This window comes from Uloborus diversus, chromosome 10 (genome assembly GCF_026930045.1).
Source record: "Uloborus diversus isolate 005 chromosome 10, Udiv.v.3.1, whole genome shotgun sequence".
Taxonomy (NCBI): Eukaryota; Metazoa; Arthropoda; class Arachnida; order Araneae; family Uloboridae; genus Uloborus; species Uloborus diversus.
This window is the reverse complement of record NC_072740.1, coordinates 21814412-21841499: the sequence shown is the minus strand read 5'-3', so window position 1 is coordinate 21841499 and position 27088 is coordinate 21814412. Positions and strand designations below refer to the sequence as shown.

The window sequence follows — 27088 nt, the reverse complement described above, 5'->3', positions numbered from 1 at the left end:
AAAGAAATTGCGTTGAAAATAAGGTGAAAAAAAGGAGACATGGATGTGATAGCTGTGTCGTACCAAATATTGTGATTGATTTGAAAACAATAAGAAGATAACTAAGTTTCCTCCGTAGTTTCTAAAAGAAAAATGGCTGCTTGAAAGCACTGCCGCAGCTATGCGTTGCATTATTTTAAGCTCAGGTTTTATCTTAACTTAGTTTTGTGCACAGAAGCAAATCTTGGCGTATTTAAAATTTTTACTTTGAAGGGTTGTATGGAAAGTAAGTTAAAAAATGATAATATTGAATTTTAATTACAAAGTTTGTTTTTCTGCAGCTGTGTTAGTATATTTGCTTCGATTTACGAAAGTTTTTTTTTCCGTAAAGGTTTTTAATTTAATTTCCTGTATGGGCACGAGAAAAATATGGATTGCAGGATTTGAAGGAAAAAAAGGAATCGAAGTTAATAACAAATTAAAATTGGTGAATATAGATTGCCAAAAGTAACTTGTAAATTTACATTCTTCACGTTTAATTGCTCGTTATATGGATCTTAATTTACATTTTCTCAAAGAAATATGTACTTCCCAACGTACCTTAATGTTCATAATTCGTGAACAGTACATGCAGTTTAAATTTAAAGACCTTATTATTAACCTTTTCCGTCAAAAAAAAAAAAAAAAATATATCAATTTTACGTGATCAAATGTAGAAAGAGTTTTGTGAAACATTTCTTAAGACGCATTTGAATAATTATAATATTTAATGTCCGAGTAAGTGTTTTGAAAAGGATCATACATAAATATAAATTCCAAATGCAAACAACAGGGATAATTATGTGTTACTTTTCTTATGACAAACCATTTAAGAAATAAGATTCAAGTAGCTATGCAAAGTATATTTTCTTTTGTAATGAGTAGTAATGCAAAGTTTTATTTTCTTTGTTCGCAAAGTTTAACGTTGATATCTTAGGATTGATACATCTGTGAAAAAATCTAATCACTTAACGTTCAGGTGATTATTTTTTATTTCTTAACCTAAAACAAAAGCATCTAGATTACAGCAATCTCACCAAATGTATACGTAAATGTGGACAATATTAGTTAGCCAATCTATTCTTTTCCGAATTGGAAACATTGGTTTTCAAGCATTATTTAAATGAAATCGTCTTTAAATTTAGTTTACTTTAGTAATAAATCAGTCATTTACTAGAGCATATCTACATTTATTATTTTAAAACAACCAGACTACTTATACGATAACCCCTTTTACATTCTTTAACTTTCATATGCATTGGATATCAGCAGTAAATTCTTGTTTCACAGAAAAGAAATGGGTATTAACTTACATCATACATATTCTTGTCTTCTAGTGCCAATAGTAGACCGTTGTGCAGCTTCGTCGTCCCTTTCGCAAAACCTTACTCAATATGTTATGACTAGGGTGATCACGAGGTATATGGGGAAAAACTGTTTTCATCTAATCTTTCGCTGCACCTACTTAAAATGTGCTAACAGACAATAAAATGTGATTTACAAAGTATCAAATAATTTCAAAAATATTAACACGTGCTTCAAGATTACACGTAAAAAACAGCAAGAAAACTAGCAAATATGATTAAATGTTCAGCCTTTATTTTCATTCTATGTCTCATATGTTCTCATTCATATCACATATTTAGGGGTTTTTTCTAGCATAATTTTACACTTGATACACCTCCCTGGTTCCTTTTAGCTGCATTATTGGGTAATGAAGCTAAAATGCAGCAATGAAATTCGTGAAATAATCAACAACAGAAATCGTATTCTTCTTGCTTATTTGAATTTTGCATTGGACAATGATTTTATTCTTTCAAAATCTTCCAGACAATTCTACAATTTAGTAAACAGCAGTCCAAGGTTTCTTTCTCATTTGAAGAGCTCTGATCAAAAAACAGTATTTGCTCCAACAGACAAAGCATTTCGAGCCCTTGACAGTGACAAACTTCAACATGTTTTGAGCAACACCACTGCAACAAACAATGTAAGTGAACAAGCCATTGTTTTCCTATTTAGATAGTAAACTTAATAATAAGTTATGCGTACAGGCAAACTATTACGAGTTATCCTGATTGTTTAACGCATTTTGGTACGAAACGTAAGGTGTGCATGTTTCTTTTATTTAATTATTGTAACTAATTCTGAAAACTGTGGAACTAGAATAGTTTAAACATTAAATAGCCATATGTTTTTCATTTAATTTGCATCCATATTTTTTTGCCAAAATATGTTTTCCTGAAAAATAGATTTTTTTTTAAAAATTTTATTGCTGTTATTCTTAAACAAAGAGAAAAAAATACACACATATAGGATTGGGAGTAAATGGAAAGTTTGTTAAGTTTAAAAACAGAAAAAGAATATGAAAAGAGCGGGTAATAGTTAGCAAAGGATTCAAAATGAAGAAAATGAACTATATGTGGGTGGAAAAACACTGCAAAAAACGAACTAAATGTGGTGAGCATGTACTCCACAAATCTACTTTCTAAGAGAAAATGCTTAAAATTAACATCAATTTGTATGCATATACATTATAATTATTGAGTTAATTTCTATGTATGCTAGCTAATAATTACGCGTTGAAATAAACCATTAACGTTTCAATATTTTTCCTTTCACCATCAAATACAAGATTTTGAAAGTAACTCGTGACAGATTTGACAGATTTGTCAGCAAAAACACTAAATCTGAATGCCTGACAAGTTAGGCATCCTCGGTATAGAAGCTCACCCGGTTTCTTCACATTTGTGGAAGTCATTTTTAGTGGTGGAGAGTTGTTTTTTATCTTCCATCGTACATCGTAGTACTTTACAAAACTCTACAGACACGCCATCTCTGAAAAAAACACCTGTCCAAATGCAAATAAGTGTTAGCTAAAAAATAAGCACTTATCACAGTATGAAAAGCTACCACTGTTTCAGTGCATAATACTTCTCATTTCATTTTGCAGTGTTTCTAGTAATTATTGCAGATTTTACTTATAGCAATTACAACAAATAAGTAATAACCTTCACAAATTTCTTTAAAGTCAAAAACATATTATTTTACAGGAAACGTATTTAATGAAATAACTGAATGGCAATGGTTGCATAATATTATTGTTGATTTATTTAGAAATTGTTAATAATACAGGTATTTCCGCTAAACAACTGAACTTATCCCAAGAAAATCTCGAAGGTTGTATACTTTCCTACTAATTTAACTATATCTCCAGGAGTTCAAAATTTACTAAATATATAAAAAATAAAAATAAAAAAAATAAATAAATAAACTAAAAAAAAACCCGGCTTATTTTAATGGTTTTCCGTTTTATAATAAATTGTAAACGATTTGAGTTTTTAAATTAAAAAGTTAATAATTCATCAAGTTTTTCGTTTATTTATTTGCTTGTTTTTTTCTCTACATTGTATTAAATATTTAGTGATATTTAAATTTGAAAATGCACAATGCATTAGTAGTTCTAAAGTTATCCACGTATAAAAAAATTTTGAAAAAAAAATAGAACCGACTTCAAAATTGCTCTAAAAAGGGAAAAATAATTTTATTCTTTAAACACCATCGATAATGCTTTTAAACATAATTTTTGAAGTTGGCGCAAAAACAAAACTTAAAATCCAGTGTAACCATGCTTCGTTCATATTTTTTTTCAGAAAAAGCATCCTAAGTTACGAAGAAACATTTATATCGCTATTCAAATATGCTGTCATCAATGCATAATGTATGTGATAGTGAAGAAACTGCTCCTGGTTAAATTTATAGTTGTATTTGAGTTATGACTGTGAATGATTTTATCTATCGTTTTTGCGCCAACTTCAAAAATTATGTTTAAAAGCATTATCGATGGTGTTTAAAGAATAAAATTATTTTTCCCTTTTTAGAGCAATTTTGAAGTCGGTTCTATTTTTTTTTCAAAATTTTTTTATTTCATTCTTTTTAGTGTAAATGTAAGTATTTCAGAAATAATAAGAAGTTACCATCACGAAACTTCACATTTTTTTCTTAAAAATGCTAAATACTAAAAAAAAAAAAAACTATTGACACGCGTTAAATTTTAAGCGATTGGCACTAAAAACTTATATTTGTTCCTCTCTGGAAATCATGCGTAATTAATTTAATTATAACCATTTAAGTATTACGTTTTTCCTAACTAATTTACATTCCACAGCATCTAAGTTGCTCATGATGCAATCCTGTATTTTCTTACTTAGCCCCGATCATCTGTTATCGGCATAGATGATAACGATAAAAATACTACAGAGCAGTTGAGTCAAACCTAATGGTAGCATTGTGAAGGCTAAGCAGATCCTAATCACTGCATCACCTCGCTTCCAGGTTAGGTTTACCCCTACTATGGAGCAATAGCACTGAAGAAAGGAAGATTTTGATAATTCACATAGGGTTACTATAAATCAGCAGGGTTACTAAAATAAAATTATTTACGCCAAAAATGAGACGACAGCGCCAGATTCCCCATTATCGAAATATCCCTTGAAGAAATTTGATGCTTGCTTCAGAGAAGCCTTCATTAAAAACTATCATTACAATTACTATTAATGTTACTGTTATAGGGCACCAAAGTTTTATAACAATGAGTTTCATATTGTCGCGTAGATGAAGATAGCGAAGACAATGTGAAAGCCAAATGAAGCGAATGCTCGTTAGTCTCAACTCGAGATCTTCATTCAGAACCACGAATGAACGTTACATCTACTTATATACAACTTGAGAAAGTGCTGGAACTTTCCAGACTTGGAAAGATACAGAAATTAATAGAAGATTCGAGAAAATACGGGAAACAGTAGAAACGAAATTTTAGTAAAATTCACTTTGTCCTAGTCAGGATTTGAACTGGGGTCGCTCGTGTGGGAAGCGAGAATTCTACCACTGAGCCACCGTTATCCACGGATGAAAAGTGTGGACTTCGCTACAAAATCATTTAATAGGGAAATTGCATAAAATTTACTGTTTTTTGCTCATAACTTTTTTTCTAAAGAACAAATATGGTCAAACAAAGTAATGGGACCTAAGTTGAGCCATCCCCTATCCATTAAAGAAAGAATCATCAAAATCGGTTCACTAGGTGAGACGCTATGAGTGGACAAACAAAAAAAAAAACATACATACGGTATGAATTGATAACCGCCTCCTTTTTGAAGTCGGTTAAAAATGAGGTTTGTGACGAATGTCTTTAAAAAATTAATGGAATTACTTCTCAAACTTGCAGTGAACAAGTGAAAGATGCAAGAAGTTATTATCAATCGCATAAGGTTTTCTAATGCTTAATCAAAATATAATCTTTCTTGCTTAACGAAAATGAAATCAATAATGCAAAAATACGAGCTTAAAACCACGGCAAAACACTCCAACACAATAAAACTTCGTTCCGTGTAACTTAAAATAAGTGCGTTATATTTAAGTAAAATTCCTAGCGCGCTTGTGTTTGACTCATTTAATTGTTACTATTTTCAAATAAATTATGCAAAACGTGCCGTAAGAATCAAAAGTTACCCTCGCAAATTGTTATTCTAAAGAAGCACAAGAAATAAATCAGCACCAAACAACCCAGCAAGAAAGAAGAATTTTAAAGGAAATAAATTAAAGACTAAAGTTACTTCATCGGAAAACAATTAGAAAGAACTCTGACAATTTAATCTTCTTAAGTTATTGAGCATTTTTCGATTCAGTTTAAAAATTCATTGGCTATTTGAACTTTCCCTTTCTTTTTCCCTTGTTATTTCATTAAGTTGCTGGAACTACACATGGTGATGCGATCAGTTGCCACTGAGGACGTATGGACAAAGAACGTGACCAACATGCTAGCATCAGACAATAGGCGTAACCTGTACTTCAGGGTTGTTGGAGAAGAACGAAATAAAAGTAAGGGCTCTTTTTTTTTTCCCTGAGCGTTTGGATTCTACTTCAGTTAATTGCGCTTGAGTGCAAATTTTCAACGCACTGTAAATTGTGGAGCGTAATTAAAATTCTGGAAGGCTCGGATTCTGGATAAAATGAAAAAGCAAAAGCAGGGAAAGCTAGGGCGTAAACAAAACTCCTTGAGATTTAAATTATTATTTACTTAAGGTTTCGTGCGTAAAAACTTCTCAATTATTTAGGGGATTTGTTTTAACTCTTTTTACCTTTCTTTGAGAAAATAGCTGTAGAATTGAAAATTCACTGAATTGGGAAATCTAAAGAAAGGAAAAACGCAGTTTTTTATATTTAGATGAATGGGATGATAAAAATAAATAGTAACGACTTTTAAGGTGAAACAAATGAATGGTATAATCAACACTAATAACTCATAGTTGTTTAATTTGAAAAATGAATAAAGCTAAAAAATGTGGTAATACATATTTCAATATCAGTTAACTGTGGTTAAAGTAAATTTAAGAAATCAGAGTGTACATGCCATAGAAATAAAGAAGGTAAAATTAATTTTTAGAACTTATTAGCACGTACTGTTGGTCTCATTTTTTCATTGATTAACTAAAGTCGGTAATTACTCAAATTAATCATAAAAGCAAGTGCTGAATTGTAGGTAACTATTTCTAACACTTAGTAAAGGTACCTGGATAACAATCTAAGTTAACCGTTGACCACGAACAACACTAACGAAAATTCCGCCTGTTTTTGTTCTACTTCTGCTCATTAACTTCATTACTTTATCTTTGCACATAGTCCTCATGCAAAGATTTTGGAGCAATTCCACAAAAATGTCAACCTGAGCACCAAAATTTCAATATTAACAAAACTGTAAGTATTGCATATCATTTAAAAGCTTGAAATATATATTTTTAAAGTGTACCAAGTTAAATTTTTATTTATAGTTTTTCGCATTAAAAATAAGCCGTAACAGGTGTATATGTCCTTTTCGGATTTTTTGTGAAAAATTTGGTATGTAGTAATCAACCATTTTCCTAAAAAGAATTCTAACTAAAAGGAAAAACTATTAGTGTATTTTGTTATACTCATAATATAGTTTTATACTGGAAGTTTATACCAAAAATATTTTTATAGTGTTTTGTCCAGAAAAAAAAATCTTAAAATCAGTTTATGAATGTCAGTCAGTTACCATAAAAAATCAACTTTTTCTCCTCAGCATAAAAATTATTGGTGAAAATATTCTAAAATTCATATTCTCTGCCTATATCAGGAGTATTTAAATGCTGAAAAGTCGAATTGGAAGTTTACAAACGGAACACTGAAAATTCCTCGGTAACTGACTGACACACTTGATACGGTAACTGACTGACATTCTGTTTAACTTTAAAATGACTGCAATGTATTTATTTTAATACTCCTGAAAACAGAATTATTTTATTTTTAGCCTTTTTAGTGATATCAAAAAACACAACTCTTTTAATTTTTAAGGATGATAACATATTTTATTGATTTTGTTCATTATTCATTCTTTCATAATTTAGTAATGCTTAGGCCTAAATTTCGAAAAATAATTGCCTAATATTCAAAAAATACATAAATTCAAAACAGAAGAGGAAAGCATTTTACGGTCAGTAGAGCCATCACACAAATTTACAATATCACAACTTTCACGGGGGGGGAGGGGGTGGAGAAATTCAGAAATATGGGGATTGACTGCTAGTAAAGAACATTTCTATGGAGTTTCTTGTGATCTACAATATTTTGTAGTAAGTGATGCATGAAAATAGGGGAAAGTTTAAAGTGAATTCTTGAAAAAAGGACTTGTTTAATCATATGTAGAGGAAATAGAAATACTTGACCCCAATTTAAATTTATGAATAATTCCTTTTGCTTTCAGAGGCGAATCTTTCATTCAATCAATATTACTTTTCCCGCAGGTTGCATTCATGTCAGTCAGTCACCATGTTTTTAACATTTTTTTAAATGATCCAAAATGCATTTTAAAAATTCAATTATACCATTAAATTCAGCTTGAAGAAATCAATAAACTAGGAGAAAATGTTTTTTTTAATGGATACTTTGTGTTGCATATGTGTAATATCAGTCAGTTGCCGATATGTCAGTCAGTTACCAACTTGTCGTAAATAATAAATATTTATTTTAGAAAATACAGTAGTCGCACTGACATGAATCACGTTAGTTCTAAACAGCTTTGATTCCATCAAGCGGCTAATTCAATAAAGCTGCATTTTGTTCTGTTTTTGACAATTTGATTCATTAAAGTGGTTAATTCAGTTAACCACTGATTTAATTAGCTGGCGTTCACTGTATTAAACTTATCAAATGTATTTTCATTGCTTAGCTTTTATGTAAACTTAATTATAAGTTTTGCTGCTTAATTTTAGTATATTTAGAAAATTTCAGAAATGTCAGTCACTTACCGGGATGTCAGTCAGTTACCAAGGCGTTATTTACTGTAATTCTTTATTGTAGCAATATTTTCCAATTTAAATGCCATAGGCCGAAAGTTTATTCATTGTTCTTTGATTCTGATCTGAATTTAATAAAAATTCCTTTTACTTTTAGAAAAATCTCTTATTGAATCAGTATTACTTTTCACACAGGTTGCATTCATGTCAGTCAGTTACCATGCTTTTAACAATTTTTCTAAAAGCACCCAATATGTATTTTGGAAATTCAATTATATCACTAAATTCAGCTTAAAAATACAATAAGCGAGGCGAAAATAAATTTTTAAAAATTACTATTTTATGGTTTATGTTTCAAAATACTTATCGTTTTGCTCTATAAATGTCAGTTACCCGTCGAATCGCCCTTTGGCATTTATTATCATTGCTTGAATTATAGTTAGGTAAAGAATTGCTTGAAACATTGACTTCTTGCTTAGTGAAGATACCCAAAGCTACTGCATTGTAGTCAATCAGTGTAAAAGAAATTGTTAGAATGAATCATAATATGTTAATATAAAATTCGTTAATTGTAATACTTTGTGCAGTGTTACATCAAGTCAGACACATTGTAAAACTAAACTGAGACAAGATTCGCACTCGGTTTTTATTGTTTAGTATCATAAGAGACGACACTTAGGTTAATCTTGGAATTATAATCAAGCGAGGGTTTTAAGCGTGCACTGTAAAAACGATTCAGAAACGTTCCTGGAAAATAATGGGCAGCTGATGTGCCCAATATCTGCCAGTAACATATCTTGCAAATTCCAGGAATTTTTTCCGCTAAAATTCAGTAACCTTCCTGATATTATCCTGGAAGCCTCCTGAAAAATTCAGAAATCTTCCCATTTAAAACCAGTCGTGTCCGTGGAAATAAAATCTTGGCATCATTCTGATTTATCAAGGAAGTTAAAAGAGCATTATTGCAAACATGGCCAAAGCTATGCCAGAATTGCAAGCAAGTAACGAGAATTTTACTTGTAAATCTGCAAATCTTGCAAAGCAATGCAGTCCACACTTTTTCGCTCCCTTTGGGAGTTAAATTAAAACGGACGGGCCGTATTTGAGTTAAAGCCGATACACTTTATAAATACGCTCAATTAATCTTTAAACTGGGAGCTAAAAATATTTTTCACAACAGTCAAAAGTCTGCATTCCTGAGACTTGTATCAAAACAGGAAACTTTTTGTCAAGAATACTTAATTTTTCCAGAAAGTGGATAAAAACCATTAAAATCCCGAAAAGTGACATGGAAATTACCCAGTAACGTTTCGGAATTTTTTTTATAGTGTGATTGTATAGAATAATTATTTTAGATGTGAATTTAACATGTATCTAACCCACATAGTTAATCTCGGAATCATTCATCAAAACAGAATCAGTAATGCAATAAGAGCGGCAGTGTAACTTTTGTGTGTGTGTGAGTTTATTCAATAGCGTAATTTCATCATGTTTTAGGTTTGTTAATGAGAAATAGGATTTTGTGTTTTTGTATCAGTTTTAAAACCAAACACTTGATCCATAAACCAAACACTTGAACCATCAGTTTTAAACCAAAACTTGATCACCTAGCAATTTCGAGATTTCGTTTCCCGAAAATTACCAAATGAGCTTTAGAAAATGAGTCGCCTAAAAATCATCAGTAATGTTCAATGCTTACACTGACATCAATTACAAAAATTTCCGGTAACATGACCTGAATTGACCTGTGTTATACGAGTTAAACCTAAGTCTATAAGCTCTTTTCTGCTCTCTAACCCGGAAAGAGAACAATTCTGGAGCAGAAAACAATCAGTCGAAAGCTGAGGAGGGGATCTTCAAAGCTCTTTTACTGCAAACTAACAAATCGGAAATGGTGCCTTTACAACCCCACCCAAAAAAGAACGATAACAGAGCTCGGTTTCACTGCTTTTATGAATATTTCAAAAGGTCTGAGGTGGAGAGCACCTATTGGTTTTATGTGCTTCCAAGAGAAGTAAATTAGTCGAAGCTTTTGCTCCAGGCTAGTTTGCTGATTTGATTCTGACTTTGTTATTTTGATAAGCTTCTTGATTAATTTCAACTTTTTATCCCTTTCCAATCTCTTCCTCGTGATTTCGCTTTTTGAGTTAGTATACTAAACAGGCAATTGGAGTAAACAATTAAGCTGACTGAGGCTGTAAACTAATGCTTAACCCAGGTTTGTTTTTCCATTTTTTCGTCCTACAAAATTAAGTTTTAATTCAAATAAACCGGTATTTATTATTTTTAATAATGCTAACAATTTTCCTGTCTAAGTATTTTGCACAGCGTTTTTCAATAACTATATGTATGAAATTTTGCGGGATCTAAGTTTAATTTCATCTTATTGTGTACGTATATATATATATATATATATATATATATACATACATCAGAGGATAAACGAGATTATATGAATTAAATTCAAGTACTCAAGCATAATTCGTCAAATAAGTGTGTCGAGAAGTGTGTTACAAAATAAAGTAAAGATACCTTTAAAGCAAACTTTGAAGCTTTTTTTTTTTTGAGCTGTAATAATTTTATATAAATATAGACTTGTCAGTATTATAAGGGTAAAAAAGAAATGTTACTCTTGTTCTGTCACTAATTTTTTCATTTCAAATAAATAACTCAAAATGCTTCTTTTTAGCCTTAACCGTAGAAGGTGGAGGTGTGAATTCAACAGCTGTTATCGGGGATATTGGAGCCACTAATGGAATACTTCACGTCATTGATCGTGTTCTCGGGATGCCCTATTTGACTGTTTACAGCAAGTTAGCACATGACCCTGACTTGCAGTAAGTTTATTTACCTTATACATAAATTGTGAATCCCACAGGATCAATTTTATAGTAGTAAAGATTTTGTTTTTGAACGGAATCCTTCTTGCCTTTTATTATCTCAACTTAAACGGTACCCTCATTCAATGTGTAGTTAGCAATCAACATTTTTTTTTTAAATAAGAAAAAAAAATTGAATGAAATAAGTATAAATATTACAAATGGGTATTATAACTTTTCCTGGTCTTTTTATAATTCCTGATTTTTTATTCCTTTATGCGGGCAGAGTGTAAAAACTCAAAATGCAAAACTAAAGTGCGATATTTTCCAAAACAATTGAAAAATATTATCTTTTGCAAGTGGTGGTCCAAAAGTAAGCCAACATTTTTTGAGTAATGGATGGAAAATATTTATGTGGAAAGAAAAAAATCTTACACGTGCTTTAAACGAATTTTGTGTTTTATTGAAGCCTCAAAACAGACAAAATTATTTAGATAGGATTTGCAAAAAAAAAAAAAAAAAAAATCTAATTAAAATAAATTACTTTTATAGCAGAAATATTTGTTTAGATTGAACCGCAATTTAAATAGTAGATTTTTTTTCAATATTTAGCATGCGAAATGCACTGAAAACAATGTCAAAGCAAAGACAAATAGCGTCATAATCCTTCAAACAGCGCATGCCACGAGAAATTAGTTATACAGAACACTTCTTTTAGTTTTCTATTACGCTAATGACGCATGTATTACCACTATCACGCACGCAGAGTCAAAACTGTTGAAAAAAAAGGGGGAATTAATCACTTAAATTGTTTAATTTTCGTATAGCAATGCATGTTTGAGGGTTAAGATTAGGACGTTTTCTTTGTCTTTAAGGTAGGTTAAGATCTTATTGCTGTGTTAAATTTAAAAATAAATGGATGTAAAACAAAGTGCTGGGGAAAACTGAATATTAGTTATTGTACATTTATGACACTTGTTCCATTCTCGCTTCCTACCTCTCGCTTTGTGATTCATTTGCTCATTACTTATTTATAATTTTATATTAAAAATTCGCAAATATACCAATTTTTAGTTAATATTTAATTTTCTCTGAGCGCCAGAAAAAAAAATGGAAGCAGAAAACTAAAACGAATTTGGGATAGCATGTTCAAAAGTCAACTTCGGAAACCCGCGCCATTTTTGTTTTTGTCCCCCCCCCCCCCCCCCCATTCTTTCAAATTTTGTTTTTTTTCGCTTAACTCGAACCTACCCCCCCCCCCAAAAAAAGGACGGTCCTCAGATAAGTATCCCAGTTCTATTCATTTGGCAGAAACCTACATAATCTTTTGTTTTTAGTTTTTTAGTTTTTAGAACTTTATTAACCAAACTCAATTTTTGGGGGGTATCGAGAGTGAATATCGTTTAAGACAATGCCCGTTTTCAGTGCCAAATTTAGCGACATGTTGTTTGTACGAGAAATAAAATTCTCTCAAAAATTCAACGAGGACACTCGTTTTTAGATTTATTTAATTTCAAAACAAATGTGTTCGAGCTGGAACTAGGGGTAGAATATTTTATCTGAGTATTAGCTAATGTCTATGAGCCGTTATTTGTTCTATATTTTTCGTAATCGAATTTCTCTGTCTCTATAAAAACATTTTAAAAAATGTGTGTTTGTGATGTAGAAACTGAAAAACTCGCAGCGGACGATATAAATGTTAAGAGAATATCAGATATTAGAAGTTTTCAAATGCTTTAAAAAGTGGGAATAAAGACGGGACAAGTGCATCACATCTAATGAGGAACATTTAAAAGAATTTTATGAAGGTCTTTTGAAATAATACTAGCTGCAGCCGCACGGTTGTGCGCGTGCTCTTAGGTTAAGAACAACTCTTTGAGTGTATGTTAATTTCCTTTATCGCTCCGAAATAGAAAAAAAAAATATGTTTTAATAAACAAAATGTACACACAAAATTTTACCTAAGCGCCAATCGTATTGCATTAGATAATAAAAAATCCCGCTATAATGACGTCAACTGCTCGTCAAAACTCCCTGTTTCAAAGAAAAAGCATCCAACTTAAGTAATCTTAAATTTTTCAAAGTGTTTAAAGTTAAGTAATAATATAGTAACTTGCATCTATCCAATCCGAAAGAAATTGCAGAAAAAAAGGCAAATAAATAAAAATATATCACTAAGAATAAGCTTATCGTTTAAAAATATTAATAAATAAACCAAAAGAGACGTTATGGAAAATCAAAAGTGTGTTTATATTTGCCAAAAAAGCAGATGATAAAATTTTATTTGAGTAAAGAAATTTCATTGGCCACGCAGCAAAGGATTAGAATCGAGTGAAAATCCAATGAAAATCCGTGCTTCCCCTAAAAGATTTTTTTTTTTTTTTGAAATATGTGATACAGTTACAAAAAATTAAATACCTGTGATACGTGTAGTTTCCCCTGAAGAAGAAATATTTTCATTAAAAACACACTCCAGTTGAATATCGATCATCTAAAACCTGCACTCACCAAAAAAAAACACTGGTTTTACTAACTGTTTTATTCAAGAAAAAACGCAGTTTCACTGAGACTCAAATTTCGGAGAAAAGGGCAAGTCCACGAAAATAACAACTTTTGAGAAAATATTTTTTCTTTCACAAATTTGATGGAATGGTTTTATAAACTACTATCTAAGGCGTTGTTAGATGTGCCTTGAAAATAAAAGCGAGGTCAAGCAACGCAAGGTGGAACCTCAGGCGTGAGTAAAAGAGGAAAAATTTAATATACACTTCCCGTCACAATGACAACAGTTAATAAAACACCTCATAGCAGTAAAGACATTGGTGCTTAAAATTACTTCCTAAAATAAATAGGAAATCAACTCTAAAATAAAGTAGGCGCTGCCTTTAAAAATCTCAGTCCCTATCAAAATGTGCTGCGTGTACGACCTCAATTGTTACACCGTTTCTCGACGGAGAAAAATGCTGAGTATTACGGGGCGCATGTCTAACGTTTTCTCCTGAATAAATAAGGAAAATGTTATCCAAAATAGGGGACATTAAAATGAAGACACCAGTTATAAAATATCGTCAACAGAACCTATAAATCCACATAGAAGAAGAAAGTCTACAGCTACCAGTTCGGAAAACTCTCAAAAATGATCATTGCTAAGCCTATCTTAATCTGAAAAAAAAAACCTTAAGCGTGAGAATAACAATCCCTAAAAACCACAATTAGATCGAGGACACTGACTCAAAAAAAAAAGAATAAATAAACGGTTCCGTTAAAATTTTCGTCAGATAAAGACAACAGTTCTTGAAAAACCTAATTAGAATGGGACAAAAGTCACTAAAACTTTTCCTTAAAGAAAGAAAAAACCGTCATTAGAGTCCACATTAGAATAAGAAAATTGGTCTCTATAAACCCATGATAGAAAGAAGATGACAGTTTTCCATTAACGTCAACCGTCATTTTAATAATCTTTATCTGGAAAGGGAAACAGTTCCAATAATGACATTCATCATAAAGAAAATTCCAAAATAGCATTAACAGTATACCTTAAACAAGGAAAAAAAAACGAGCTGATGGGTGATAAAACTTGGCGACCAAAAGACTGGCGATGTATCGCCAAATGTCTGCCAAACTATAACATTACTTGAGTTTACATAGAAATTAACAATGATCCCCCCCCCAAAAAAAAAGAGGCAAAAGACCCCTTTATAAACACCTAAATGCAACCAAAGGAGGGGGTGCACAACTAGACCCCACTAAGAGTCTACGTACCAAATTTCAACTTTCTAGGACATGCCGTTCTTGAGTTATACGACATACATACGCACATACGCACGTACGCACATTTGCACGTACATTCATATACACACGTACATACAGACATCACGAGAAAACTAGTTGTAATTAACTCGGGAATCCTCAAAATGGATATTTCGCGTGTTTATACGTTCTTAGGCACTTATCTACGTGTGGTCGAGTCAAAAAAAAAAAAAAAAAAAACTCAACATTCATTCGGGGGTGAGCAAAACGGAAATTAAGGTCATTTTTTGAGTGATTTTTTTTTTTTTTTTTTTTTTTTTTGTTTCGCGAACACAATACTTCCTTTTTCGTAAAAGGAAGTAAAAAGAAAGAGAAAAATATTTGACTTTGAAACACTGCACGAAAAAGTTCCCTTTTGAGTAAGGACAATATTCCGCAAAACTCCCCATTGGAATACGATAACACAGTTTCTCCAAATCCGCATCGGCTTAGGCTATTCTTTAATAACGTTGAAACATTAAATTTCAGGTCCCGATTAGATTAAATACAACAGCAATGAACATTTCAATAATAAATTCAAAGTAAAATTATTAGTGATCGACTTTAGGCTGCACAAACAAGTAACATACATTAAAGGACAAAAAAATAATAATGAATACATGAATAAATATATAAAAAGGGGAAACTTTTAAATCCCATATCACTGGGGAAGTCTAAAAATAATTGTCGTATTGTATTTGTTCACACTGTAGCAAATTGGCATAAACATGCCAATAATTCCTTTAAATTCACTTTTTGGAAAAATCAACATCAGGCGCAGATCATTTCAAATGTTAAAAAAATTAAAATCCACATCAGCTTAGACTCTTCTTTAATAACGTTAGAACTGTAAAATATCAATTACAAATTCAAACTAAACTTTTTAGTGAACGTCTCTGAACTGCAAAAATAAATGAATAGACGTTAAATAACAATAATAATAATCAAAAGTGGAAAGTTTTATGTACCTCATTATTAGAGAAGCATAAAAACAGTTTGAGAATTTTATTGGTCCATATTTAAATTAAAACTGCAAAGATTCAAATGTCGAATTAAAAATTGATTTTCCCTTACTTAAAATGCTTCAGCATTTTTACTCGTTAATTAAGGCCCTCTGTACCTTTGAAATGTAGATACGAAATTTTTAAAGGGGGCATTTTTCCGCGCTTTCCGATGCAACTAAAATCGAAACAATACGATAATTCTTTCTACTGGAAAAAGTCATTTTCGAGTTCAAAGATAAAGTTTTGAATTCAAAAAATGTATTAATCGATTTTTTTTTCAAAACAGTCAATAAACCTTCCCAACACTTGCCAATACAAACTGTAAAATTTTCAACGACATCGGTTAGGTAGTTTCTGAGTTTATCCCGGACATATACTTTTGGAGTCATTGTTTTATTTGTATATAAAGGTGAAACGGATTTTAAATGAAAAGCCTAGAAAAGCACCGGAATTTATTTTGGCTGAATTATGTCATTCGGAGATACTTTTTTAAAGAGAGTGAAGTATTTCAAACACTTTTAGAAAATACCGAAATTGCCCACTACACCATTTTCTAACCATTTAAAAATGTTTAGAAATGTGATGTAATCCATTTAAACAAGGTAGTGCTTTCAGTTCACTTAATCTTTTATTGTATTCACATCAACAGTTTAAATAATTAAAAGAGGTAAAACCAAGCTCAACATCTAAAAGTATAGTAGCTAATAGATTTTTTTAACACGCTTTTATTAGCTTCACTTGTGTGTTTGTAAGTAACTCTCCTTTGGACTAAGAGCTAGTGGCTTATTATAATTAGTACATTCCACCACTTTATGAGCATTCGTGGCAGAGCGGTCTAAGGCGCGGGTCTTCGCTGATGGCCACCTCCGAAAATCATTAGGCGTGCGTTCTAATCCCGTCTACACCGAAATTAAATTTATAATCTTGCAATTCAATTTTCGCCCACTTTTTAACCGACTTCAAAAAGGAGGCGGTTATCAGTTCATACCGTATGTGTGTTTTTTTTGTTTGTCCACTCACAGCGTCTCACCTAGTGAACCGATTTTGATGATTCTTTCTTTAATGGATAGGGGATGGCTCAACTTAGGTCCCATTACTTTGTTTGACCATATTTGTCCTTTAAAAAAAAGTTATGGGCAAAAAACCATAAATTTCATGCAATTTCCCTATTAAATGATTAAAATATTGTAACGGAGTTCGCGCATACCATCCGTGAATAACGGTGGCTCAGTGGTAGAATTCTCGCCTTCCACGCGGACAACCCGGGTTCAAATCCCGACTAGGACAAAGTGAATCTTACTAAGATTTCGTTTCTGCCTATCGTATTTTCTCGAATGTTCTATTGATTTCTGTATCTTTCCGATTCTGGAAAATTCCGGCATTTTCTCAAGTGGTAAAGATACATTTTTAATGTCAATCGCTTAAAGTTTAAGATGTGCTTATAGTTTTTTTTTTTTTTTTTTTTTTTTTTTTTTTAGTATGTAGCATTTTTAGGAAAAAAAAGGGTAAAGTTTCATGATGGTAACTTCTTACTTTTACAGAAATATATACATTTACACTAAAAAGGATGAAAAAAAAAATTTTGGAAAAAAATAGAACCGACTTCAAAATTGCTCTAAAAAGGGAAAAATAATTTTATTCTTTAAACACCATCGATAATACTTTTAAACATAATTTTTGAAGTTGGCGCAAAAACGATAGAACAGATCATTCACCGCCATAATTCAACTACAACAATAAATTTTACCAGGCCTAGTTCCTTTACTACCACATACATTATGCATTGATAACAGCATCTTTGAGTAACGATATAAATGTTTCGTTTCTAACTTTGGATGATTTTCTGAAAAAAATATGAACGAAGCATGGTTACATTGGATTTTACTTTTTGTTTTTGCGCCAACTTCAAAAATTATGTTTAAAAGTATTATCGATGGTGTTTAAAGAATAAAATTATTTTTCCCTTTTTAGAGCAATTTTGAAGTCGGTTCTATTTTTTTCCAAAAATTTTTTTGTCATCGGATTCTTTTAAAATTTGGAAAGCAACCTCAGACCCGATGACAATGCAATATTCTATAATCAAATTAATTCATTAACGATAAGTTATTAGTTTATTCTAATTAACACACTTTTATTAGCTTAACTTGTATATTTGTGCGTCCAACTTTTCGTTGGACAAATAGCCAGTGGCTTATTAGAATTACTTACAACGTACAAATCAGAGCTGCGTATCGTAACAATGTTTGCACATGAATTTACCAGGAAACATTCAAAATGTCTGATGCAAATAATGCTATAGAATACTAAGATACATTCCATTATATAAATCGAACACACGCACAAAGATTTCATTTAAGAGTTACAAGTGTTAGCAATATTTAGTATCTAAATCTGATTTGAAATTTAAAAAAAAAAAAAAAAAACTGAAAAAACATGCTTTTTTAGCAAAATGAACTAAAAAGTTAAAAATAACCTTTAGATGACAAGTATATAAAGTAATTGACCAAACACTTATTTTTAGTGTAATAAAAAAAAGCGTGGGGGGATTCTTATCATTTGTCTTAAATTTCTTCTACTTGTTATCCATGCAAAAATGTAAATCGGCATCCTCCCACGCTTTTCTTTTTTCAGTAGAATTAAGTGTTTGCTCGATTACTTTATATACTTGTCATTCAATGATTATTTTTAACTTTTTAGTTTATTTTGCTACTAAAGCATGTTTTTTTAGTTTTTTAAACTTTTTTTTTAATATTACGTTTAATCTATTAGCATAAGAAATATTCGCAAAGTAGTTACTGTATCAAAATTTATTCTTAAATTTTAGTAGACTTCACATTCTGAATCATTATTGAATATTGATAATGGTTAAGAATGTCCTGTATTTTCCTTAAAATAAAAAAAATTAATAAAATAATTTAAAGTTTATTCATTTCATTTTAAATTTCCACATGTTATAATATTCGATGTACCGTTGCTTCTTAGTTTACCGTTTAGTATATCGTTGATTTAGTTTATTTTTATAATTGCGCCCCCTGTGCAAAATTTTCCTGTACATCTACTATTTACTTGTATATGCTTTATGTGGCAAACAATTACAAAAAAAAAAAAAGAAAAATATTTAATCCCCTGCGCTGTGGGTTTAAAAAAAAAGGTGAACGAAAAGAAGTATTTTGCCAAAAGTTACTAAACACAGACAAATAAAATATATTACATAGGCTTTTTTTTTTTTTTTTCAAATTACCATTACTGCTGTTTTTTTTTATAATATGCATCTAATTTTAATTTAATTTAATTTAAAAATGGATAGTAGTTTCATTAACTTGATAATATTTCCTCAGAATTAAATGTTTGGAGATATATCAATGGCTTTTTTATTTAGTGGTTATGTTACCTTTGCAATTTTAGTGAGTTATTTAAGAATTTTATTTTCATTCATTGTACAAACTATACGTTATTACATATACCTACACACAGAAAAAATCGAACAAGTTATTTATCTGGAACCTTTGATTTCTTTTTTCAAAATTTTAATGCTATTATAAACATATGTTAGGAAATAGCTTATGTATTTCTTACAGCGTTTTTAGTAATGAAGTTTCTTTTGCAGCATATTGTTAAAACAATTTAGTATTTTTCTAGTTTGTTAATGTAACACATTATTATTTCAGCACAACATTCAAACTCTCTGGACAAGAAGAATGGAATCTGAAATTAAATGATAAAGAAAAGAGCTACACTTTCTTCGTGCCCAACAGAAAAGCTTGGGAAGATCTTAAAAAGGAAATGCCATCGGAGCACAAGCAATTACATCTGGGCCAGTTTAGTTATCATGTTCACAAGGTATAAAATCTATGAATCAATGCCATGTATTTCGCTCCATTTTAATCATTTGTTCAAAGCGCAGGAAAAAAAAACGAGATTCAATCCAACTAATCTTTACTACAATGCTTATTCAGATGTGGTACCGTTATGTGTAATTTTAGTTCTCTTCTGTACTTTAAATGCCTTATTCTCACTTACGTTTTGTTTAATTAATAATAATATAATTTTAATGTGTGCACCCACATTTGTGGAGTTTTTATGTTTTGCTTTTTCGTATCAGATTGAAAATTGGCAGTTTTGCTTCAAATATTATATGGAGCATTTAATTTAAATGAAAAATCTAGTACAGACACACTTCAAATGAGGCAAAACTTTCTTTCAGGGCAATTGCAGATTTAAGAGAAGAATGTTTCCCACAATTTAAAAAGAAAATACAAAATATAGAAATAAAATTTGATTCAACGTTCAAAAAACTATTTACTAAGTATGTCTAATTAAATGCATTGAATCTATAATACATGATATTGCATATGATCACTTAATAATAAATCGAATAATAAGTACTGAAAAACCTGAAAATCAAATTAACAAAAACTAAAGGAAAGTGTGATTTGTCCTTTAACGTTTCTAGTAATTTTTTAAATGGTCTAAGAAAATGAAAGGAAAAATTGAAGAAAAAAAAATTGGTACTATTCCTCAAAGTTTCTCACAAAACTTAGATATGGTGCAAGTAGAGAAATTCAAATTAGCAAATCTATATACATATAAACTTGCTTTGATGCGATTTCATTTTTATTCTGATAGTGATTAAGGCACTAATTCAACGGATAAACTAATAAAATTAGCAAATTCAACGGAAGATACAAAATAATAATAATAACAATATTTAAAAATAAAAGGGAAGAAAATCTAAAACCTCAAAACTATTAAAACAAAATTTATCTATTTGAATTTATGTTTTATATTAACTCAAAGTAGAAATTCTTCTATTACGAAGCACAAAACTTCAATGCAAATTTACAACTTCTGATTTTTCCACATTGCTAAATTTTAATAAACCTTTAACAATACAGAAAAAAAGTTTTATAATTTCCATTGCAGAATATTTAATTCATAAAAATGATAGATCATCATAGTCATTTAGTCATATTATTTCTAGTTTAAAAACTTATAACATGGTTTTAAAAATTTAAAGTTAGTTTTTAACGAATAGCCATGGATATAGATAAAAAAAGTGCATTACAACATCATCCTTTTCAGCTGCTTTGGTACGGCGAAGCATAGCATCAGACAAATTTTGAATCGATTTCTAAAGGATCAATACTAGATCAATAGCAAACTTTTTTTCGACCCAGACGTTTATCTTCGTTAACACCAGTTATCACAAGTGATACGCCAAAAACAAAGCTTCTGAGACTTAAAAAATAACACATAAATTAAATAAATATACAGGTCAAAGACGAAACTCTGTCAGCTGTTCTGAAAACAGAACTTAAATATTTTTTAAAAAAATATGTGGAGTTATATTGGCTTGATGAAATACAATAGCAAGAAAACAACAGCGAGCTTCCTGTTCTACCCCAGGTGCTGTTAACTCGTCTTTTTTTTTTTTTTTTTTTAGAATTGATATCGTTCATTATTACTATTTGGCTTTCCGGATTTCTCAAGAATATAGCATTCGTCTTGTGTAACGTTGGATAGGGTACTAAAAAAATGAATCTACTACATCTTAAGTGATAGGTGCTAATCCTGTACAATAATTTATAATAGGATTTATTTAATAGGAGAATTTGGGGAATCAATTGCTGTTGAGTTAAAAGTCAGCTATATTTGTTCTGCATCATTTCTGAACCACACGTGTGGTTTGTGTAGGGGAACCATCTCGTTGAAAGCAATAATATTCTGGCCATTATGAGCAATACTTTTTCTTTAACGTTAAAATCTTAGCATTGTTTTTTTTATCTCACTTTCAATGTAAACTAACGGGAGTTTACCTCATTTAGAAACAGTCCCCAAAATCTTCTAAACGAGGCATTTTTTACTACCTTGGAGATAATGCTGGTTTTCAGCGATGTTATCATTGCCCATGGTATAAATTGACCATGTTATATCAATTATGGTGTTTAGATTTAGCACTAAAACAAATAGTCTCTTGACTGAAAAGACATATCTTTTTCCAGCTTCCCCCAAAAACATTTTTTTCCCTCTGTCTTTGCTTCCTTTTAGTCGTAGCACAATCTGAAGCTCAGTACTTTTTTTTTGTAAGCTTTGCATCCCAAGTGTCCATTTTCAGAATGTTTTACACAAAGATTCCCTCTATAGTTGAGCTCTTGCTTTAGTGGTCTAGAAGATTTAGACTGTCTCGCCGTATTCTTTCCCTGGCCATTTTCAATATTCTTTTGTCAGAACGAATTGTGTAGTGCAAAATCTTTTTCGGGGCATCATCAGCATCTCGTTGAACCTTCTGGTTCTTCTGTAAATGAAATATATCTTCACACCCATCTCTTTTAATTCTTTGTTGAATGTATTTATTACAACTTCTTTAAACTTTTTTCTTTTAACCCAAGAAAAGCTGAAATAGAACTAATGCAATATATTAAAATTGCAATAGGTTATATCTACCTTACACTTAATGACCTGTAAATAATTTGGTCAACAGTTGTACACATAATGTTTTAACGTGCTTCAAAACACTGTCTGAGAACTTATTGACCATAGTGTTTGTTCGCAAATACACTGCATATTTTTCTTCATTGGCATACCGCTTTTAGTATCAGGATAGAATTGTTGCACAAAATACTGAACACCTTCTTACTTTGATGTAGTTTCTCATAATAATACTTTCCCCTAATTTCGTACTTACAGCATGTGCTAAAGGAGGATTGCACATTCCATCACGTAATTCAGTGCAATTATGAACAATGCATAGTTACGAGATGTATTTTGTTTAGTTTTGTTTTTTATCTAAATGGATTTCTCTTTTATTTAGATTTTAGATCGTCACCTTGTTGTTGGAATGGAACTTACTAAAGAAGATTTGGAACGTCAAGATAAGATTCAAATGGTCCGTGGAATGTTCAAAATATCACGTCAAAGTGGTAAATAATATTTTCTTTGAAATTTTATCTGAAAAGCATATAACTTTGAGATTGATAAAATAGTTCATGTTCAATGTCCGTTTGAGCCATTGTTTAAAAAACAGTTTTCGTCTACATATAAAAAGCTTTGTTAAACCAGCATGAATATAACAACCAATACAGTTTTATGTTTTGTAGCATTGTTGCTTTGTTGAGCAAGTATGTTAAAGCTTAACTGGCATGTTTTATTTTTAAATTAAGAAATTACCACTTAAACCATATATGTTACCCACACACACACATAATGGGGAAAATTTCATTTCGCCATTAACGGCACGTTAAAATAACCTTCCCGTGACTTCAAGGCAACCATCTCGAATATTTACCTTTTTTTTCAAAGATGTCAATGAAAATATCTTTACAATACTGAACACGATTATTTTTCGTTTGTTCATTTCCCTTTTAAACAGTAACCAATTTATCTGACATTAAAGTCCTGACATTATAATTTTAAACTTCCTTCATGTTAACAATCAGAATTTCATACAAAACGTTGATAATTTCTCAATAAATAATAATAATGATGTATACGACTCTTTTATGTAATGTACTGTTTTATTGCTATCGACTGCTGTAATATTTCTGGCAAGTCAATGATGGGCTGCTGCTGCCGACTGCTATTATAGTTGTCATAGTTGCTAGCGTATCAGTCGATCGATTTTTTTTTTCGTAACATGCCTCAAGCATTCAGGTTCAAAATACACAGGCAACTCATGCCACTTCTAGGGAATAAGTTGAACTAATCTATTTCCAAGCAAAGGAATAATGAAAAGAATCAGAAGTAACAGGGTTAAAAGCAAAATTATATTTCTCAAAATATAACAATGTACTAAATACTTTAAAATAATGGAAGAAATTTTCAATTTTCTACTGACAGATCAAAATTGCCTTGGGGTTAATGTAGCTACAGCTACAATTTTGTTGCGTAATGCGCAATTGCGTTTGCGTTTTATGTGCAATTACTTAATAATGCCTTTTTACTTAAGCGTCTCAATGAATCATTAAAACTGTTGGCACTTGCTTAGTTGTACGTTAGTTGGTTCCGAGCTGCGAACAACAGAAACAAAAATTTTTATTTAATTCTCTAATGGTTGTGCACTGTTTCAGTATTCTGTCGCTGCGCACAATATTCAAATATAAATATGAATGAGAAACAGTATTTTTGGTTGTGTGGATCCCTTATGCCATATTGTACTTGCATTATTATTCTTAACTTTACAATGTTGTAAACTTTTCCATTACAAGTACATAAGAGGATTCAAGTCAAAGGTGTGAGATAAGATACTTCTACACTTGAATGGACGATGTAGTTATTGAAAAAAACTATCCGGCGTTATTAAACTAAAGAGTTTTAGCAGAAAAAAATTAAAAACAAGAGTGTTAGCCAGCTTGTTGAATCTCTAAATGAATGATTTGGCATTATCATTACAGTTTAATAACGAAGAAAAACTTTCAAAATTTTCCCCGAGATAGATCTTTTACTGATGAAATGTATAAAAAGTTGATGCTGATATAATTCAATAACCTTCTATTGTATATTCTTGTGTAATGTATCAAAAACTATTTACAGCATTATTTCAAACTGCATCAATGTAAAATTAAAAATCAGTCGAAATGAAGTCAATCACTTTTTAAAAACTAATGAATTTTCGGTATTATATCATACGAAATTTATATTTAAAAAAAACCCAGTGTTTGTTATTTTCTTTGTTACTTGAAAATGCAGTAAATGAAAAATAACCTATCAGTGATCTCATCGATATACTTCCGTCTGACTTTTTTATTCATTGATAAATTTAATTTATTTTTTGTAAATTTGCATCCCTTTAATTAATCTCATTGATACATTAGAACCGTATAAAAGAACGAGACAGTTTTTTTTCCTCTTTTTCCTTTTCTATTATTTAAGTTTTGACTAAAATATCAGGATATTCTTTTTGCATGCTACAATACAAAACAAAAATGGCTTTTAAATTTAAAGAAAAATTTGATCACCAAGCAAACCCCTAAAAAATTAAGTTGAGTTGAATACAATGATAGAATCCATGATATCGATGTGGAATACAATAGCAAAAAATGTGAACACGAGTTTAAGTATAGAAGGGGAAAGTACCAAATGTAACTGAAGAAATACTAAAAACTAAGAGAGACGTATTTGTTCGTGGGTTATTATTTTTTTTCTTTTTTTTGGTAAAATGCAAATGTATTTACCCTGTGTACATTTTCAAAGGAATCATATGTGGTTGCAATAAAGAGAGTCTTTTTAATAGTCAAGGTGAGATACGAAAGATACATTCCGTTTTTCTTGCTTAATTTGATAATAACAAGTAACTTAACTGACAATAACAACCATAAAATTTAATTTAAAGTTCATTGTTATCTAAGAGAATAGCAAAATAGAACGAATTTTTCTACTTCAGGCATAACGAGCTTAAGGTGGGCGAACACGTTAAATGTTTTTTTTCTCCATCAGTCACTGTACCTTTCAAAAAATTTATAAGATTATTAAATATGACATAAGTAATACATATATCATGTACATAATAATATCATGTAATTTAACTTTTTAAAGGTCCATTAACGGTGGAATGGGAAGGTCTTCAAGCTACAATTGTCCGTCCTGACGTCAAGGCTACAAACGGTATCATTCATGTCATAGACCGTGTGATGATGAAAAGACGAGATCTCACTAAATCTGGATCAGCATGTTGGGACCCATCAATGTTTTGCTTATTGTTCTCAGTTTTGTTTGTCCTCATATTAGCCAAACTTTAATTTACAATACTTAAAAAGCATAAGGATAAAATGTAATTAAAAGCAGAAACAAAGGGAAATTATTGAATGTTACAAATTTCGGAATGCAATAAGTTAATCTAAAGAACTTCTGTTATGCTATGAGGTATTTTTTCCGTTTTTTGCATACATTTTCATAAATTACTTCAATATTTTATGTAAAAAACGTTACTGGACTCTATTGTTGCTTCAAAATGTAAAACACTTGGTTAAATAATTAACCATTTTAGTCTCTACGTTGAAATTTTCATCCATAGCTTATAAAGTTTCATTTTGTTAAGCAAGGTATTTTTAAAGATACTATAAGTTTTCTGTTTTATGAAACTCAAGCAATGAAGCATATATGGCTCCTATTCAATTAAGAATCATCATCTAGTTCCCGAGTTAGTTTAACTTATTGTTGCATTGTTTTGCTTCAATTAGCATGTAATGTTTCTTCATCAGAAAGTTTCATCAGATCAAATATTGTGAGCAATAAAGAGCTCTAATTCGATTATTCCAAGGCGAACACATCTCTAGAAAAATATTATGTTCATCAGTAGGCCAAAATAATGTTAATAAAGTACTTGTTAAAGCAAACTGTTACATGACATGAGCGGCTTGAACTAAAAAGCAGAAATCAATGCTTATTCGTGTATGAATATTAATTTCATGTTTCCATGGTATGCTTTAAGTATCTTGTAGTTTAAAATGCTTTGGACTATTGGTTCTGATAAAGAAATACATTTACATTTTTGTCAAACATTAATATTTGTAAGAATCTTCCGTGAGTAACATGGATGCTGAGAATTAACTGGTTTTATACTTGTTGAACTTGCATAAAGGAGCTTGAAACTGTTTTTAAGATGATGTGTTTGTTCGCAGAACACTAAAGGTGTAGATGAAATGCTCTAAGAACAGATAATAGACCGCATTCTGGTGGTTGCAACCAGATGCAATGAAGGGAAAAAAAGTCATCATAACTGAGCCAGCAGGTTTATGTAAATACAAATTAAGATCAATGGCATCGTACGGAAACTCAGAAAAAAAAGCGCTTTATAATGAAAAATTGTAAGATGCAATATATTATTCTGTAACCGAAAATTCAATTTTTGGGAGAATCAGAAACATATTTCGTAACTATATAATCAAATAAAAATTCAAAACAACTATTGCAATTGCTTTCCTTATTCGCTTAGGCGATCATATATATTTTTTTATTTGCTTGAGTTTATGTAAAGTGCTTGGAAAAACTCTTTCAGGTTGATTTTTTAAACTTTTCAACTTAATGGATTCAAATTTTCAAAAAAAAATATTTTGTTTATTAGTTTTAGGACTCTTTGTTTCAAGAATGCATGTACTAAAACCTTTTAATTCTCAGATTTGTTTACATTTCACAATTCAAAACAATGCAG

The 27088-nt window shown here is 30.6% G+C and overlaps 1 protein-coding gene across 1 annotated transcript in view; it reads left to right on the top strand.

Annotated features, from left to right (window-relative positions):
• LOC129231365 (fasciclin-1-like) overlaps positions 1-25813 on the top strand; it is a 281260-nt gene extending 255447 nt beyond the window's left edge. The window contains exons 8-13 of the mRNA XM_054865660.1: positions 1849-2005; positions 5763-5895; positions 11020-11167; positions 19611-19782; positions 22754-22862; positions 25474-25813. Of these exons, the coding sequence (XP_054721635.1) occupies positions 1849-2005; positions 5763-5895; positions 11020-11167; positions 19611-19782; positions 22754-22862; positions 25474-25676 (922 nt within the window). The 3' untranslated portion in view covers positions 25677-25813. The remainder of the gene's footprint in view (positions 1-1848; positions 2006-5762; positions 5896-11019; positions 11168-19610; positions 19783-22753; positions 22863-25473) is intronic.
• Positions 25814-27088: the final 1275 nt, after the last annotated feature.